The sequence below is a fragment of the Lagopus muta genome, chromosome 1 (genome assembly GCF_023343835.1).
Source record: "Lagopus muta isolate bLagMut1 chromosome 1, bLagMut1 primary, whole genome shotgun sequence".
Taxonomy (NCBI): domain Eukaryota; kingdom Metazoa; phylum Chordata; class Aves; order Galliformes; family Phasianidae; genus Lagopus; species Lagopus muta.
The window spans coordinates 7,584,897-7,601,652 of NC_064433.1; the positions used below are offsets into that span (position 1 = coordinate 7,584,897).

The following is a 16,756-nucleotide window of genomic DNA, read 5'->3' on the forward strand; positions in this document are numbered from 1 at the left end:
TGTGCTTTGCAAACAAACAGCAGGAACAGAACAATTACAATCCATCCATTTTTTCACTTTACGACTGAGGTTCTCCCTTTTTCCACAGAATCCAAAACAAGAAATCTTCCAATGGAGATGGAAAGAGACATTTCCAGGTAGACATTTACAGGTAGATAAACTTATCAGCAGAGATGACTGAATTATTGCCATCAGCATGCACACAGTAAGTGAGAATTAATTTGGTGCTATCAATCTATAATAGAGACAGAGTTGGGTATTGAAGCAGAATTAAAACAGCAGGAAAGTTTTTAAAGCTTAATTATTATTATTTTTTTTTAAATAAAAGCCTTTTTAAATTGAAACAAATGTAAAAGGTTATTCTGTGTTTCCCTCATTTTATCTGCTGGCACCAAATGTTTTTGCAGTGCAGCAAATTTTTTCTGCATTATGCTTTAAAACAGTGAGCACACATTTCATACAGCCCACAAGGGCTGCTTTTCGGCTCAGACAAGTAGGACAGCAATTCACACATTCCACTTTGGAAATGCTTTTTTTTTGTATGAGTTGGCAGATTCCTCATGCTTAAAGAGAGCAAGCAGCCTAGATTTCATTACTAACATTTTTTCTGTTCTCTGTGTGTTGAATCTCACTGTCATATTTAAAAGATTAACGGGGTGAAAGGGAAAGAAAAGCCCTGTCATCAGTGCAATTTTTTGGCATAGCTTTAATCAGCCCCGATGCCACATTTGAAAGTTCACTCACTCCATTACCAAAAAAGCAGGTCTGGTATTGATGGTGACAGTTTCAGCTAGACTTGTCCTTTGGCATCCAGATTGTATTCATATTGCAGTACAATTTGTGCCAAATTTAAGGTTATTGAAACCATTTTTAAGACCTCAGCTGTGGAACGCCCTAGCTGTGAAGCTAAACAGTTTCTTTTCTGCTGAAAGAGAAACAGATACTGGGGCTCTTGCCTGAATTCAGCTTTGTCTGTGATCACAAGATGACATTAATCTAGTGTAAGGCTGCTTGCTTGAGCTATTTGTCCTGAAGTGGATTTGGTATTCGGCTCTGCTTGCTGAGGAGGACACAAGGAGCAGCATAACCCAGGTGCAAGGCTGCCTGTCAGCAAGCCCGACCAGCTGCCCAAAGTCTGAGGTACTCAGGCTCATTCTAATTCACTTTGTGGCTGTGTATCAGACAAAGATGGATGCTCCCTGTGTTTGCTGAAGCTCAGAAGAGGTGCTAAAACAAACCTTTCCAACACCTACTTTTTGGGCTTTTTGTTTGACAGTTTCAGATGAAATGGCCAGGGTGTAAGCTCTCAGGTCACACTGAGGAAATAAAGCTGTGTTTTTGTATGTTAGGCTGTTTTTCAACGTTTTCAGCCTTTCCTTGAATTCATTATGCAGCCGTATTGTCTGAAAGCGATTCTACAGCTGATTGCCTTACAGTCACAGCAGCTCGGCTTCCACACCAACTGCTAGTGGAAGCATTTCGCTGTTCACTTCAGTGGACAGTTCCAGTTCTGAAGGCTTTCGAGCCTCAACCTTTTCCACTCATAAACATCATTTCCTACCTTCAAGTTGTTGGAAATAGCTTCAAACTTTGTCAAGGAGAACTTTAACTCAGCAGCTGCTGATGTCACTGTGCCTCACGTTGAAAAAAGTGAAGCCCGCCTGGAGGCAGTTTGAATGGAACTGCTGTATTTTCTTTGCAGGTTCTCCCATATTTCCCTGGTTCCACAGCACTCTTCCATACGCTGCAGCTATTTGTGTTAGGTGCTGCCAGATCATAGGTCGTTCTGTGAACTCAACCATGGAATCATAGAACGTGTCGAGTTGGAAGGGACACACCAAAGGTCATTGAGTCCAATTCCCAGCTCCACACAAGACCATCCAACATTCAAACCCTATGTCTGAGAACATTTGTCCAAACACCCCCTGAACTCAGGCAGGTCGGGGCTGTGCCCACTGCCTTGGGCAGCCTGTTCCATGCCCACTGACCTCTAGTGAAGAAACTCCCTCAAATATCATAAAATAACCCATAATATTCATGCTAATCATGTTAACAGTTATAAACAAAGGCTGGATTAATTCTTTTCATTGCAACCATTTTCAACCAAATACACCACAAATGCTTTCATTGCAAAGCATTTTCAACCACATCAACCAGGAATTCTGGCTTTCGTACTTATCTCTGTTATCACTTGCCTGTTAATATTTGTGTGCATGCTTAGTTTAGCATTATCCTGATATTTGTTATTTCTGTGATTCTGAATTGCCCTTAACCAACATCCCATTGGCCCAGGGCATGGAGACAAAAGGAAAGGAATGTCTAAAAAGAAGAGGTCAAGGGAGGGAAGGATAAGCGTGTGTAGGGAGTCAGCCACAAGATGCACAGAGTTTTGGTGAGGCCTTGGCCCAGGCTGCCCAGAGAGGTGTGGATGCCCCATCCCTGGAGGTGTGGAAGGCCAGGGCCCCCCTTGGGCAGCCTGATCTGGTGGGGAGCAACCAGCCCACAGCAGGGGATTGGAGCAGGATCTGCTTTAAGCCCCCTCCCAATCCAAGTCATTCTGTAGCTCTGTGATTCTATGATCTGGTACCCACACAAACGTCCTCCCACACTGGCAGTAGTTCCACTCTGGCTGGCTGGGAGGCGGTCCCAGCTCCTTGCTGCAGATGTTAGTCAGGAGCCTTGGCAGGAACACCCAAACGCCTCGTCCAAAGGCACAGCGCCCAGCCTGGGCTGCCCTGTTGGCAGGGACAGGGCACGAAGCAGGGCATCGCGTGCGGCTGCTTCTTTGGGTTTGCTCAGTGTGCCCAGGAGGTGTCAGATCGCTAAGGAACATCATTACACCTGCAATACAGAGACAGATTTGTTTTAAGAGTCACTGGATTCATACTTTGTCAGGGCAGAGCACTATTTCAACAGAGAAGGGAGATTTATGTATCTGGAGGATGAGTTCAGATACAGGATCAGAGAATCATTAAGGTTGGAAAAGACCACTAAAATCATGCAGCCCAACCATCAGCCCACCCCCACTGTGCCCACTGACCTCATGTGGCCTCAGTGCCACATCTGCACGTTTCTTGAACACCTCCAAGGATGGTGATTCCACCACCTCCCTGTGCAGCCTGTGCCAATGCCTCACCGCTCTTCCTGAGAAGAAATTCTTCCTCACATCCAACCTGAACCTCCCCTGGCACAACCTGAGGCCATTCCCTCTCATCCTATGGCTGTTACCTGTGGAAGCAGCTGGTGTGGGCTGGAGCACCTTCCCCTGCTCTTCACAGGGAAGCTCACAGCCATGCCTCTGCTCATAGCCTGCCAGGAAAATGAAGAAAGAGAAGAGCTGGGTGCTGCTGCATTGCTTGTGCATGTATCGCATGTGAAAGAGGGAAAATCCCTACAATTCTGTGAAAATTTCATTATTCATATTTACATTTAATGAAGTATTTCTCTGTCTTAAGATATTCCTCCCCCCCCATCCCCAAATAAAGTGATTTCTGTCAATCTGCCTTCAAATGCTGTGACTTTCAGTTGAGATTTCATGATGGGAAGAAGCAGATGGCAAAGCCAGCGAGGGATGCCATGGGATGGGGCTGCGTGCCGGATCTGTGAGCCCACGTCTCCCTCTGCTGACTGCCTCCTGGCTCCTGCAGCCCCTTCCTTTATCGTAGAGGATAAAAAGGCGGTGATTTTTGTTACTGTTTTTTCTGTTGCTGACGGATGAACGCCCTCCCCACATCCCACAGCACATGTGCAGAAAGGAGCTCCTCACATCAGCCCGCAGCACCGGGTGCCAGTGTGTGTCACCTTAGCAATGCTCAGCTCACTGTGGGTCTCAGTGCACTGGATCTTTCCATTCACCGTGAAACAATGCATGAATCCTCAGCTACAGGAAGATGTCCACTTACAGTAAGGAAGAGACTCAAGGCAAGCTGCTATAAGCCAGGGGAAGCAAGAAAGAAGCCTTTGCTGGGTTATTGCATTTAAGATGGATTATGCTAGAAATGCCCATGCGGAATTTGGAATTTGTTTTCTTTTTCAGTCTGAAGGTGTCTGCGATTCCACTCAGCGCCAGTTTAGAGACCCCTCACTCCTTACATGCATCCATAAGTGCAGCTAGCCCTGGTAACTGCTCTACAAAAAGGATCTAGCCCCTGCTTTTCCCCACAGCTAACCTTCAGAAACCCTCAGCAGGGCACTGTGCAGCACATGCAAAGTCAAACGTACAGCGTCAACGTGGACAAAATCACATCCCTCACCATGCAGGGGACACCGGTGATGCTGCCAGCCCTTCTGCTGGTGGCAGAGCCATAGAATCATGCAATGGCTCATCTTGGAAGGGACCTTAAAGCCCATCCAGCTCTGAGCACCAGCCAGGGGCTGGGTTGCCAACCACTATATCAAGCACCAGCTCAGGCTTGAGCACCTCCAGAGATGGAATATCCACAGCTTCTTCACATCTGGAGCACCAGGTTCCTTGGAAGGACCTGCAGAGACCACAGCTCAGTGATGAGTTCAGGACAGAACTATGCAGACATGGCACAGGCCTCCGGCAGATGGGGTTGTGCAGGCAGCAGCATCACTGATGAGGATATATAATTAGCCTTGGGATTTAATAAAATTTTAATGTGTGTGTTGAATGAAGTCTTCACCCAGAAAGGAGAAAAAGCCACACGATGGCCTTCAGAATAAATAAAATATTAAAGGAGAGATTATGCATACTATTTATGAATTTGCGGTGCTGATGTTCTGAACAGAATCCAAAGCTCTCTGTGATTTATGGGCCCAATCTATTTGTTGGGAGCAATGCCAGGGCTGTTTTTGAGCAAGGAGAGCTCAAGCGCAGTGAGTAAACCTTGAAACAGCGCAGGCACTTCGACACAGCCAGTTGTGATGGAACCATAGAATGGCCTGGGTTGGAACTTAAACCCAGCTCCAATCCCTGCCATGGGCTGGGTGCCCCCACCAGCTCAGGCTGCCCAGGGCCCATCCAACCAGGCCTTGAGCACTTCCAGGGATGGGGCACCACAGCTCCTCTGGGCAGCTGTGCCAGAGCCTCACTGCCTGATAGATGAGAGATGTAATGCATCCCAAACAGGAGCAAGGGAAGAGAAATTGCATCCGACCTGATCACAGCAAACCATGAGAAACCACCTGAGATGTCTTTTTGTATTATTTTACCATTAAAACACAGTTAGCCTTTTACTGCAGAGAAGCTTTCCTACTCTTCACTGAAAATTGATGTATGTTCTTTAAATTGTACAAAGCGGTGACTCAGTGTTATGGGGCAATGAAATTGTGGCAGTCACAAACATGCTTGTTTTGAACTTGATGGTGACAGTTTGTTTTTATTTTTTTATATATATTTGGCTTGATTCAGTTTTTGCAAATGGGACAAATCATTCAATGGCTGGACTAGATGACCTTAGTGGTCTTTTCTAACCTTAATGATTCTGTGATTCTATTACTTTATAGTTAGTTCTATTCTGCCATGTAGGGGTCCCCTGAGCTTAGAGATGTGACAAAAAATCCGAAACCACAGCTTTTGTGAGTGATGTTGCATCAGTGAGCATTGGTGGAAATGCCCATGTTCATCATCAGCCTACCATGTCAGGTATGGGAGACACACTAAGGGTATTTCTAGCATTTGTTCTGTGGATGAGGTGTATTTCGAGTGCTAACACAAATGTTAGGCTAGATTAAATGTTAAGGAGTTTAACCCCATATGCCAGTGCTGGAGGCATGATCCCACTTTCCAGGGGAGACTTCATGTTTGGCAGACATTGAAAGATGGGCTCAGAAGGTAAGGGTAGAGAGAAAACTAAACCCATAGCACAGGTTGAGCCTGCGCTCACATTCACGGTGCTGGTAGGATCTGTGATGCTGGAGCTCTGGCTGTGGGAGTGAGGCCACACCAAATGCATTTAAGTGTGAGAGTATCTGCTGCCAAATCATCTTTTTGCTGAGCTTGGATTTGTGGAAAGCAGACTTATTGCTGAAAAGGACATCTGATTTCCAGTGCTGACTCTTATTTTATTTCTCATAAGCCAACCAAACTTCATCCTTTAAGCAGTTTTGTTTTCTGCTCCCACAGCTCCATCTGAAGGGCTGTCCTGAGCTTCCCTCCTTTGACAGGCTGAAATCTCCCAGTTTGAACATCATTCACAGCCATTTGCTTCCATGCCAGCAAAACCCATTAGCTTAAATATTTCGCTTGTTCCCTAGCATTTACTCCTTCTCATGTGTAGAATAAACCCACAAAATCTCTTCTTGGCTGCTCAGCAGCCAAACTGAGCTTTCCAGTCTTGTCATGTGAGACAGCCCCTGCCTGGTCATACACCCTGCTACCAACCAGTGTCCTCCCCTGCAGACTCCTGCTACAAAGAGTTATTTATCTCCAGCCTCCAGAGGGATTCAGCTGTGTGTGCAACTCGTGGATGGGGCCACGTGCAACAGCCCAGAGGTCCCACTGAGATACATGCTGCCATGCTCCTGCAAAATCAGACTCACAGGACATTGCTTGCGTAATGATCCAAACATGTCCTGTTGGGAAAGAAGACACAGCTCATTGAGACACTGCATTTGCCAAACAAGTGTTGCCATCCAGTGAAAGAGACGTAATTTATCATAGAATCACAACCATAGAGGCCCAGGGAGCCTTGAACTGAGCTGTACAAGTGAATCCAATGTTGAAACACCAGGTATCTGCAGGGGGGCTATAAGGAAGAAGGGGACAGACTCTTTATCAGAGTCGGTTGGGACAGGATAAGGGGAAATGGTTTCAAACTAAAAGAGGGCAGAATTAGATGTAAGAAAAAAGTTTTTTTACAATAAGGGTAGTGAAACACTGAAACAAGTTGCCCAGAGATGTGGTGGATGCCCCATCCCTGGAGGTACACAAGGTCAGGCTGGATGAGGCTCTGTGCACCCAATGGAGCTGTAGATGGGCCTGTTCATTGCAGGGGAGTTGGACCAGATGACCTCTAAAGGGCCTCTTCCAAGTCAAAGAATTCCATGATTCCAAATGGTTGTACTGGTCTAATGAAACCAAACCACTGTAGAGTGAGCTTAAGTGCAATGGTTGGTGTCATCAGCATTTCAGATGCTATGCATGTTCAGTGAGGGTTGGTGCTTTCATCAGGTTGTCCCTGGATTTTCTATCTGTTCTTAATTATTAATATTTAATTGGGTGGCAGAGAAAGTTGTTCCCATTTTTAGCCATAACTCCACGACTAAATGCAGCACACAACACTGGGGCAGCCACAACCCCTGTCCTCCAGCAATGAGGTGCATCCCTGGCTCCAGCCAGACCTGCCCAACCCTTGGAACTGATCTGGGCAGAGCTCGGGCATACAGGCAAGAGCTGAAACACCAATGCAAAACTAACTGTAACATTTCCATAGGTCGAGAGCACTTGCTCAACCTGTGGGATTTATCCTCTGAGCGGATCAAGATGATGTGAAGAGCCCTTCATGAGACCCTTCTTCACCAACCAGTGAGCGTGGGAGCAAACGCCTGAGGGCTGGAGGAGATTTTCTGACTTCCACCCAGCACTTCAGCAGGGACAAAGGCGGGCTCAGAGAACCCTTCATCATGTAATTGAACTTCTCTTTCATCTCTGAAGCTGGTCTTCAAATGCGGTGACCGCGAGAGGGGAGAGGCCAAGTGGGGATGAAGAGCACTTGGGCCCTGTGTACACAGTGCGTGCCCCAAAGCTGAGGGCCCAGCATCCCCTCCACCTCGCATAGCTGAGATATTTTGCAATAAAAGTGCCTGGTTCCCCGGCTAAGGAGCTGGGGAGCTCCCATGAGTGGTGACCTCTGGCCCAAAGGGGACTTGGGATGGTTGGGTTCATCCAAATTGGAGTCTCAAGCAAATGAATGCAAATCATTAGTGGGGGGGTTTGTTCATTTCTCATCTGCTATTGTTTTATTTTCATCCTAAAATGCAGTTGGAGAAATGCTGCCATGATGGTCTGGGGTAACCATGAGGAAACATATTTTGTGAGACAAACTGAGAGAGTTACAAACAGTAAGAAAAACAATCAGGATTTCATGCACCCAAACCCACTGTCAGAGGTGAAGAAGCTGCTGCAAATTATATGGTAAATGGGGCCGGGAAGGTCTGTGCTGGAGTTCAGCTGGCAAACATGAGAGATGCATAGAGCACAATGTTCCACTGCCACAAATCTCTGCTCTAACAATAACCACTCCCTTGTAGCTATTTCATGTACTAAGCCCAGGGGAAAAGGAAAACCCCAACAGCTCATTTCCGAGCTCATCAGATGTTTTTAAAGAAACAATAATAAATGTTTTAATCTGTTGTAATCACAGTATCTGCTTCAGTAATGAGATCTGCTTAAAGAACAGGATCAGTGCAGTGACGTTCACCTGCACTGTGCTGCCAACCTGGGCAGGCTCCTGTGGCAACGTGAGCTGAAAACTTTCAGAAAGGAGAACGATGAGTGATGGGATGGGATGGGATGGGATGGGATGGGATGGGATGGGATGGGATGGGATGGGATGGGATGGGATGGGATGGGATGAGGTGGAATGGAATAGGACAGGGTCCATATGGTGACATTCAGCTGCATTGTGCTGCCAAGTTGGGCAGGTTCCTTCTACAACACGAGCTGAAAACTTTCAGAAAAGAAAATGATGGGATGAGGTGAGACAGAATGGGATCAAATGAGATGAGATGAGATCATAGAATCATAGAATCACCAAGGTTGGAAAAGACCCACAGGATCACCCAGTCCAACCATCCCCCTATCACCAATAGTTCTCACAAACCCATGTCCCTCAGTACAAAATCCAAATGTTCTTTGAACACCTCCAGGGTTGGTGACTCCACCACCTTTCTGGGCAGCCCATTCCACTGCCTGACCACTCTTTCAGAAAAGTAGTATTTCCTAACATCCATCTTAAATCTCCCCTGGTGCAGCTCAAAGCCATTCACTCTAGTTCTATCACCAGTTACACAAGAGGAGGCCGACCCCCAGCTCACTACAACTTCCCTTCAGGTAGTTATAGAGAGCAATAATGTCTCCCCTGAGCCTCCTCTTCTTCAGACTGAACAATCCCAGCTCCTTCAGCTGCTCCTCATAAGGCCTGTGCCCCAGACCCCTCACCAGATGATATGGGATGAGATTGGATAGAATGAATGGGATGGGATGGGATGGGATGGGATGGGATGGGATGGGATGGGATGGGATGGGATGGGATGGGATGGGATGGGATGGGATGGGATGGGATGGGATGGGATGGGATGGGATGGGGTGGGATGGGATGGGGTGGGGTGGGGTGGAGGAAAAGAATTACATAATAGAAAACACTGGAATAGAATAGACTAGACTAGACTAGACTAGAATAGAATTGAACAGAACAGAGTAGAATAGAATATGAAGATGATCAGGGGACTGGAGCACCTCCCTTATGAAGACAGGCTGAGGGAGCTGGGCTTGTTCAGCCTGGAGGAAAGAAGGCTGCAGGTGACCTCATAGCAGCCTTTCAGTACCTAAAGGGAGCCTACAAATAGGAGGGGAATCAACACTTTGAAAAGGACAATACAAGGGAAAATGGTTTTAAGTTGAGGGAGGGAAGATTCAGGTTGGATGTCAGGGGGCAGTTCTTTACAGAGAGAGTGGTGAGGTGCTGGAACAGGCTGCCCAGAGAGGTTTGGATGCCCCGTCCCTGGAGGTGTTCAAGGCCAGGTTGGATGGGGCCCTGGGCAGCCTGGTCTGGTATTGAATGTGGAGGTTGGTGGCCCTGCCTGAGGCAGGGGGGTTGGAGATTTGTGATCCTTGAGGTCCCTTCCAACCCTGTGATTCTGTGATTCTGAGAACAGAACAGAACAGAAATGAAAGAAAAAAAAAAAAAAAAGTAGAATAGAATAGGAACAAAATAGAATGGAGTGGAATGGAACAGAATGGAACAGAACAGTGATGTGAAACGAAATAAAAATGAATAACACAAATGGAATTATTTAAAAAAATAACAAACCCGTAACACAACGGCGACAGATCCTTCCCCTCCCCCCCCCCCCTCCTCGTTCTTCCCCTCACCCTCCGGGCCCCGCGGTGGGGCCGTTCAGCACCTTCGCGTGTGTGTGTGTGTATATATCTGTGTGTGTGTGTGTGTGTGTGTATATCTGTGTGTGTATATCTGTGTGTGTGAGCGCAGAGCGGGGCCGGGCCGGCAGCGGGGGCGGCGCCGCGGGCGTCGGAGCGGAGCGGTGCGGAGCGGTGCGGGCGCGGAGCGGTGCGGCTTACGGAGCGCAGCATGAGGGCGCGCCCCCCCCGAGCTGCCCCAGCGCCCCCCCGCTATGGAGGGCTTCGCCGCCCGGAGTTACGGCACGGGAGGGCCGGACAACCGCCCGCTGTTCGGGGAGACCTCGACCAGGGTAAGGGTTGCGGCCGAGGTGGGGGGGGGGGGGGACGCGGATGGGCTTTGCTGGAGGAGTACCTCGATAATGACGTCCCGCAGAGACAAACGGCCCAAACTAAGGGGGAGGATCTTCCCCCCGGCAGCCCTGGGACGGCAGCAGAAAGCAAAGAAATGACGGCGAAGCTGCCCGCAAAAGGAAGAAAAACAGAAAGACACTGCCGGATTGGGAGAAAAAAAACCAAACAAACAACACCCTTTGAATTTGTGGAATGGCAAAGCCAGTGCCCCTGCCAACGAAAATGCGCTGCTCACACAGCAAAACCCCGGCCCAGAAACTGATGTGTGGATGGACCCCAAAGCAGGGCTGCTCCCACTTGAAGAGGAGACTCCGGGCTCCCCCCCCACAGCTCAAACTTCACCTCTCCCTGTTCACTGCAGGGCAGTTGGACTGGATGGCCTTCAGAGGTCCCTTCCGACTCCAAGATTCTATGATTCTGTGTGATGTTAACAGTGGGCACAGCCTGGCAGCACTGGGACACAGTGCAGTAGGACTGACTGGGCAGGGCTTCTTCCAAATAGGCAACCCCCTAATTCATCATAGAATCATAGAGCCAAAGAACAGCTGGGGTTGGAAGGGACCTCAGCCCACCCAGCTCCAAGCCCTGCTGTGGGCTGGCTGCTTCATCCAGCCTGGCCTTGAGCATCTCCAGAGATGGGACACAACTCTCCATCCCTGGGCAGGCCTTTGGTCCCAGACTTCCCATCTGTCTCCTGTTGCTGCTCTGCGTGTGGTGGGGAGCAGTCAATAAGAACCACTGGGTGTTAATTTGAGTTCATGTGCTGCACTGTGGATCCAGCACCCTGCACGTCTCCCCCCTGCCCCTCTGCTGTGTTTGGTTTTTGGAAACCTGCGGCATGGGACAGGCAGAGGTCCACGTATCCGTGGCAGCGCCGGACAAAGGATCTCTGTGCTGGTGCTGAATGGTGCCTTGGGAATTCCCAGGGTTGCTTAGGAACAAATGCTGGAGGGGTCCGAGTGAGAGCTGACTGCGTCTCAAGATGGGAGCGGGTTTGGAGGAGCACCAGGGCATGAATGGGGCTGGTGGGGATTTGTGGGTGGGTGGTGGGTGCCTGGATGTGCTGTAGAGATGGGGAATGGGACAGGGCAGGGAGGCCTTGGCAGTGATGGGACCTGAGGGAACGGCAATGGAACTGCGGAAAGGAGGGGCAGGGGATGTTAGGAAAGGCTCTGCACCAAAGGGCGGTGGGCATGGAAAAAGCCTAGCCAGGGCAGCCTGAGCTCAGAGTTCAAGGAGTGTTTGGCCAACGCTCGCAGGCATAGGGTTTGGATTTTGGGTGGGTGGCCCTGAGGAGCTGGGAGTTGGGCTTCATGATCCTTATGGGACACTTTCCAACCTGAGATGTTCTATAAATGTGGTGCTGCTGTGCTTCGGTGGGCTCAGAGCTGAGCTGGCGGAGCATCAGGGACCACGGAGGTCTGCAGAAAGAGTTTCGGGATGTGAGGAGCAGCCCCGAGGTGCAGCCATATGGAGGTTATCAGTATGGGGAGATGGAGATTCTGCTGCCGTTACTATGGCTGCAGCGCTGGGTAGCAAGCAGTGCAGAATGAAGGCAGGAGAGGCTATGTGACAATAGGCAAAGCATCACAGGTGTGGGATTTCTGGAGGATGAAGTTAAAAGTGGAAGCTGCTCATGTTGCTCTGTGGTGGGAACGTTTCAGTATAGCTGAATGGGCACTAATTGCTGTGGGTGGGAGAAGAAAGCAGTAAGGAGGCTGAGCAGCACAGGGTGGTAATGAGGAGATGGTGAGGGCACAGCTGGCATGTGGCTGGAGGAGCTGAGCTTGGTTCCTGTAGTGTGTGCACAGTTCCACAGTGCGTGCAGTTCCGTGCAGTGTCACCTGGCTATAGGCTAAGGTGTCCTCTATGGCTGTGGTAGGCTGCAGTCATGCTGGGAGTACTGCTGGCCATCTGGAGCTGTTGATGTGAGATGTGAAAATGGCTCTTCCATCATGCCTGCGGGTCACAGAATCATAGAACGGCTTGGGTTGGAAGGGACCTTAAACCCCACCCAGCTCCAACCCCTGCCATGGGTTGTTTGCCTCCCACCTGCTCAGGCTGCCCAGGGCCCATCCAACCTGACCTTGAGCACCTCCAGGGATGGGGCATCCCCTCATAAATGAGTCCCCATGTTCAGGCTGTGCTGGCACATGCAGTCTTGCAGTCTCATGGCTTGGATGTGCAAGTCTAATAATAAAGTGATGCAGATCCTGGAGCAAAGTCTCCCCAGGGCAGCGCATGGTGCTGCTTGTTGGAAATGGCCCATCACTGTCCCAGTCTGTGCTCTGGGACGTGGCCCAGAGGTGAAAGGCTCCATCATCTCCAATCCCCTTTAGCCGTCTCGGCCTCTGCTTGTGTATTTTTAACCTTTTTGCTGTGCTAAGCTGCCTGGAGCTGAAGTGGCCGCAGGGAACACAGCCTGTCAGTGCTCTGCCAAGCCTGGGATTTCAGGATCAGTGCCTCTAATCTCTGTAACCTGAAATACCTTGTTCCACCAGTGGCCTGCTTGGAAAATTTCAGCACTCACAGGAAACCCTGACCCACAGGGACTGGTGCCATGTGGCAGTGTTGTGCTGCTGGTGCCTGAATGCAGGTTCTGTTCCCCCTCGCCAACCTGAGACACTCAAGGTCAGGCTGGATGGAGCTCAGAGCAACCTGTTCTAGCTGTGGATGTCCCTGTTCAGTGCAGGGGGTTGAACTAGATGGGCTTTAAGGGTCCCTCCCAACTTAAACAATTCTATGATCATGCTGTCACTCTCAGGCACTGAGGTTAAAGCACATTTTTTTGATAACAGGAATGCTCACTGATTCAGTGCTGTGTCTGGTTTATGTGCATTTGGTGTGTGCGTAATTCTCCTCTCTCTCTTTAGGACAGGATCATCAATCTAGTTGTTGGCAGCCTGACGTTCCTGCTGCTTGTAGTAAGTACCCCACGTCCCGTTCTGCATGTCTCCTGTAGGTGATCAGGTGAAAACGTGATGCCTCCCTTCTGCCAGTGCTGGTAATGCCCCCAGGAAACCCATCCTTGAGTTTTCGAGTGAAAGTGTCCCTTAGATGCCTGTGGCCTGGTTGCTACACAGCGTTCTGAACTTTTGCCAGCGTGACATTATAGGGCTGATTGTACTGAAGCAACCGCAGCTGATGAGGACGGGAGCTTATGTCCGTGCCATGCCAACGTATGGAGGCCTTAATCCAGGAGATTGCTTGTCTTCTCTTTACATCCTCCATGTACAGATACATACATGTTTTCTCAAAGAAGTCACAAGGTCTCAAGCTGTGCCTTCCCCACACTTTCAAGACAAACCAACCACCACCACAATTGGAGTGTTGGTTCTGTAGTGTATGAGAGGAGACAGGGATGGGCTGGGGAGAAACTATTAGAATGGCTTGCAGAACAAGGGGAAATGGTTTTAAGCTAAGGGAGGGGAGATTTAGGTTGGATGTCAGGGGGAAATTCTTTACAGTGAGAGTGGTGAGGTGCTGGAACAGGCTGCCCAGAGAGGCTGTGGATGCCCCATCCCTGGAGGTGTTCAAGGCCAGGTTGGATGGGGCCCTGGGCAGCCTGGTCTGGTATTAAATTGGGAGGTTGGTGGCCCTGCCTGTGGCAGGGGGTTGGAGATTCATGATCCTTGAGGTCCCTTCCAACCCTGTGATTCTGTGATGGGAAGGCTGGCTTCCACACATGGTCTGTGTGTGCTGCTGTGCCCGCTGGCTTCCTTGGGGTTGACATCTCACCCTGGGGAGGCTGATGGTCTCTGGGTTTACAAGGGTTGATGAGAAACTGACAGGCAGCTGTGGTGCTCAGCCAATGTGGAGAACCTTGCATCTTCACAGAGATGAAGGTTGGAGAGATCAAACTTTTTCATCTGTGTTCTCCTCCTTACAGGTCACTCTGATCAGTGCTTTTGTCTTCCCACAACTACCTCCAAAACCTGTGAATATATTTTTTGCTATCTGCATCTTCTTGTGTTGCATTTCTGCTGGCATACTTGTAAGTACCTCATCTGCTCTGTATGCTTTCATGTGTCTCTGGGTGGAACATGAGTAAAAGCTTGTTTATGTGGTGCCTTTTACTTTCTTACACCCTTGAGAGACTGGTGGGATCTCACTGCCTCACAGGAAGCCTTGCTAATGCACCTTTTCCAAGGTCAGCTTTAGGTCACACTGCACAACCCAGATGTGTTTCCAGTTAACTTTCCACACTGCTCAGTTCCTCCTCCTACAAAGGGAAGAGGAGCCGAATGGGGACAGGCATTGACAGGTCACCTTTCCCCTTAAATTTGGATCTGTGTGTGTCAAAAACACCATTTCAGTCAGCCTCATTTTTTGGTAGCTTGAAGACCATTTATCCTTTTGCAGTCAGCTTACTGCCAGTTTTATTTTCGGTTTGCAGAACAAGTGCACTCCTGCTAATTAGCAGCTGCTTGAGGAAGGGCGCAGGCATGATCTGTAATTACTGTTGTGAAACTTTGGTGGCAGCTGTTTTTGTGAGTTGTGGCGTTGCATCGTCAGCAATCTCACACTGCAGCAACATGGATTCTGCTATTCCTCGAATCAGTGTTGCTCAGCCCCAGATGACCGTCTGTATTTCTGTGGTCTTGAAAACAGCTTCTAGTTTTGGGAGGACCCTCCCTGTGAGTCATTCAGCAGAAAAATCCCCATGTAATTCACAAGATTTTCTGTAATACCACTGTAGGGAAAAGAAGGGAAGGACATTGAAATGCTTTGGTCTGTGGCTGGTTGTCACTCCAAAACAAATTGTGCTGGACGTAACCTTCCATTTGTCTTTGCTGACTTGGCTGTAGACAGGTGGGAGTGCCTAAAAACCAACCAACCAAACACTCCTCAAGCAAGAAGAGGCTGGATATAAGGAAAAAGACTGGATGTAAGGAGAAAGTTTTTCACAGGAAAGGCATTGAAGCACTAGAACAGTTAGCTACTGAGGTGGTGGAGAATCCATCCAAGGAGATATCCAGGGTCAGGCTGGATGGGGCTCTGAACACCTGATCTAGCTGTAGGTGTTCCTGTACTTTCTAGGGGGGTTGGGCTAGGTGACCTTTAAGCATCCTTTCCAACTCATACGATTTTATGATTCTGTGAAAACAAAATCTCTTCAAGAAATGTGAGAAGACAACCCATGTCTTCATAGAATCATAGAATGGCCTGCGCTGAAAAGGACCACAATGATCGTCTGGTTTCAATGGCCCTGCTGTGTGCAGGGTCACCAACCAGCAGACCAGGCTGCCCAGAGCCACATCCAGCCTGGCCTTGAATGCCTCCAGGGATGGGGCATCCACAGCCTCCTTGGGCAACCTGTTCCAGTGCTTCACCGCCCTCTGAGTGAAGAACTTCCTCCTAATATCCAACCTAAACCTCCCCTGTCTCAGTTTAAGACCATTCTCCCTTGTCCTATCACTGTCCACACTTGCAATCAGCCGTTCCCATCCTGTTTATGTGCTCCCTTCAAGAACTGGAAGGCCACAATGAGGTCTCCCTGGAGCCTTCTCCAAGCTAAACAAACCCAGTTCCTCCAACCTTTCCTCATAGGAGAGGTGCTCCAGCCCTCTGATCATGTCAGTGGCCCTCCTTCTGGACTCCTTCCAAGAGTTCATGGCCAACCTGATACCTTGGTTTCACTGACAGCCTTATTTCGGAGGAAACCACCTTGCCAAATTCTTGTTTGCATATTCCATAAGTATTCAAGGAAAAGGAAAATGCTGCATCTTAACTATTAAGAGAATTTGCTGGACTCAGTATTTAGTTTTCTCTGGTTGGATAAAGCTAGGTTATTTAAGAAAAAAAAAACAAAAAACAAAACCTACCCAATTCTAGAAGATGCCAGTTCAGTTTCTGCAGAAAGTTTCCTAGGAAGAAATACGACATTTTAGCTAATCTAAACTCATTCTTTCTTCTAGATCTACTGGTATCGACAGGGAGACCTGGAACCTAAATTCAGGAACCTAATTTACTATGTATTGTTCTCTATTGTCATGTTATGTATATGTGCCAACCTGTACTTCCATGAAGTGGGTAAATGACAGGCATTGGGAATTCCAGCGATGACGCTGCTGTGTCAGACTGCTTTCAGCTCAGCTCTCGGCTCTGCCTGAGACATACAAACGAGTACAGTTAGCCTGAAAGAAGTGGATTGTGCAAGGACAAATCAGTACATGATTTTCATGTAAATGTATATGTAATGTCCCTCTTGTTGGGGAGAATTATTGCCATGTGACATCCTGCTTTTTTTTGAAGAGCTACTGTTGCACTTAATGAACATTCCAGTTGTACTGATGTTTC

General features: G+C 48.7%; 1 protein-coding gene across 1 annotated transcript; it reads left to right on the top strand.

The window, feature by feature from the left end:
* The first annotated feature begins 10,142 nt into the window (after nt 1-10,142).
* On the top strand, nt 10,143-16,497 carry TMEM243 (transmembrane protein 243). The gene is made up of 4 exons (XM_048963389.1): nt 10,143-10,395; nt 13,330-13,380; nt 14,346-14,450; nt 16,375-16,497. Exons 1-4 carry the CDS (start codon nt 10,318-10,320, stop codon nt 16,495-16,497), a joined length of 357 nt encoding a protein of 118 aa, XP_048819346.1. The 5' UTR covers nt 10,143-10,317.
* Nucleotides 16,498-16,756: the final 259 nt, after the last annotated feature.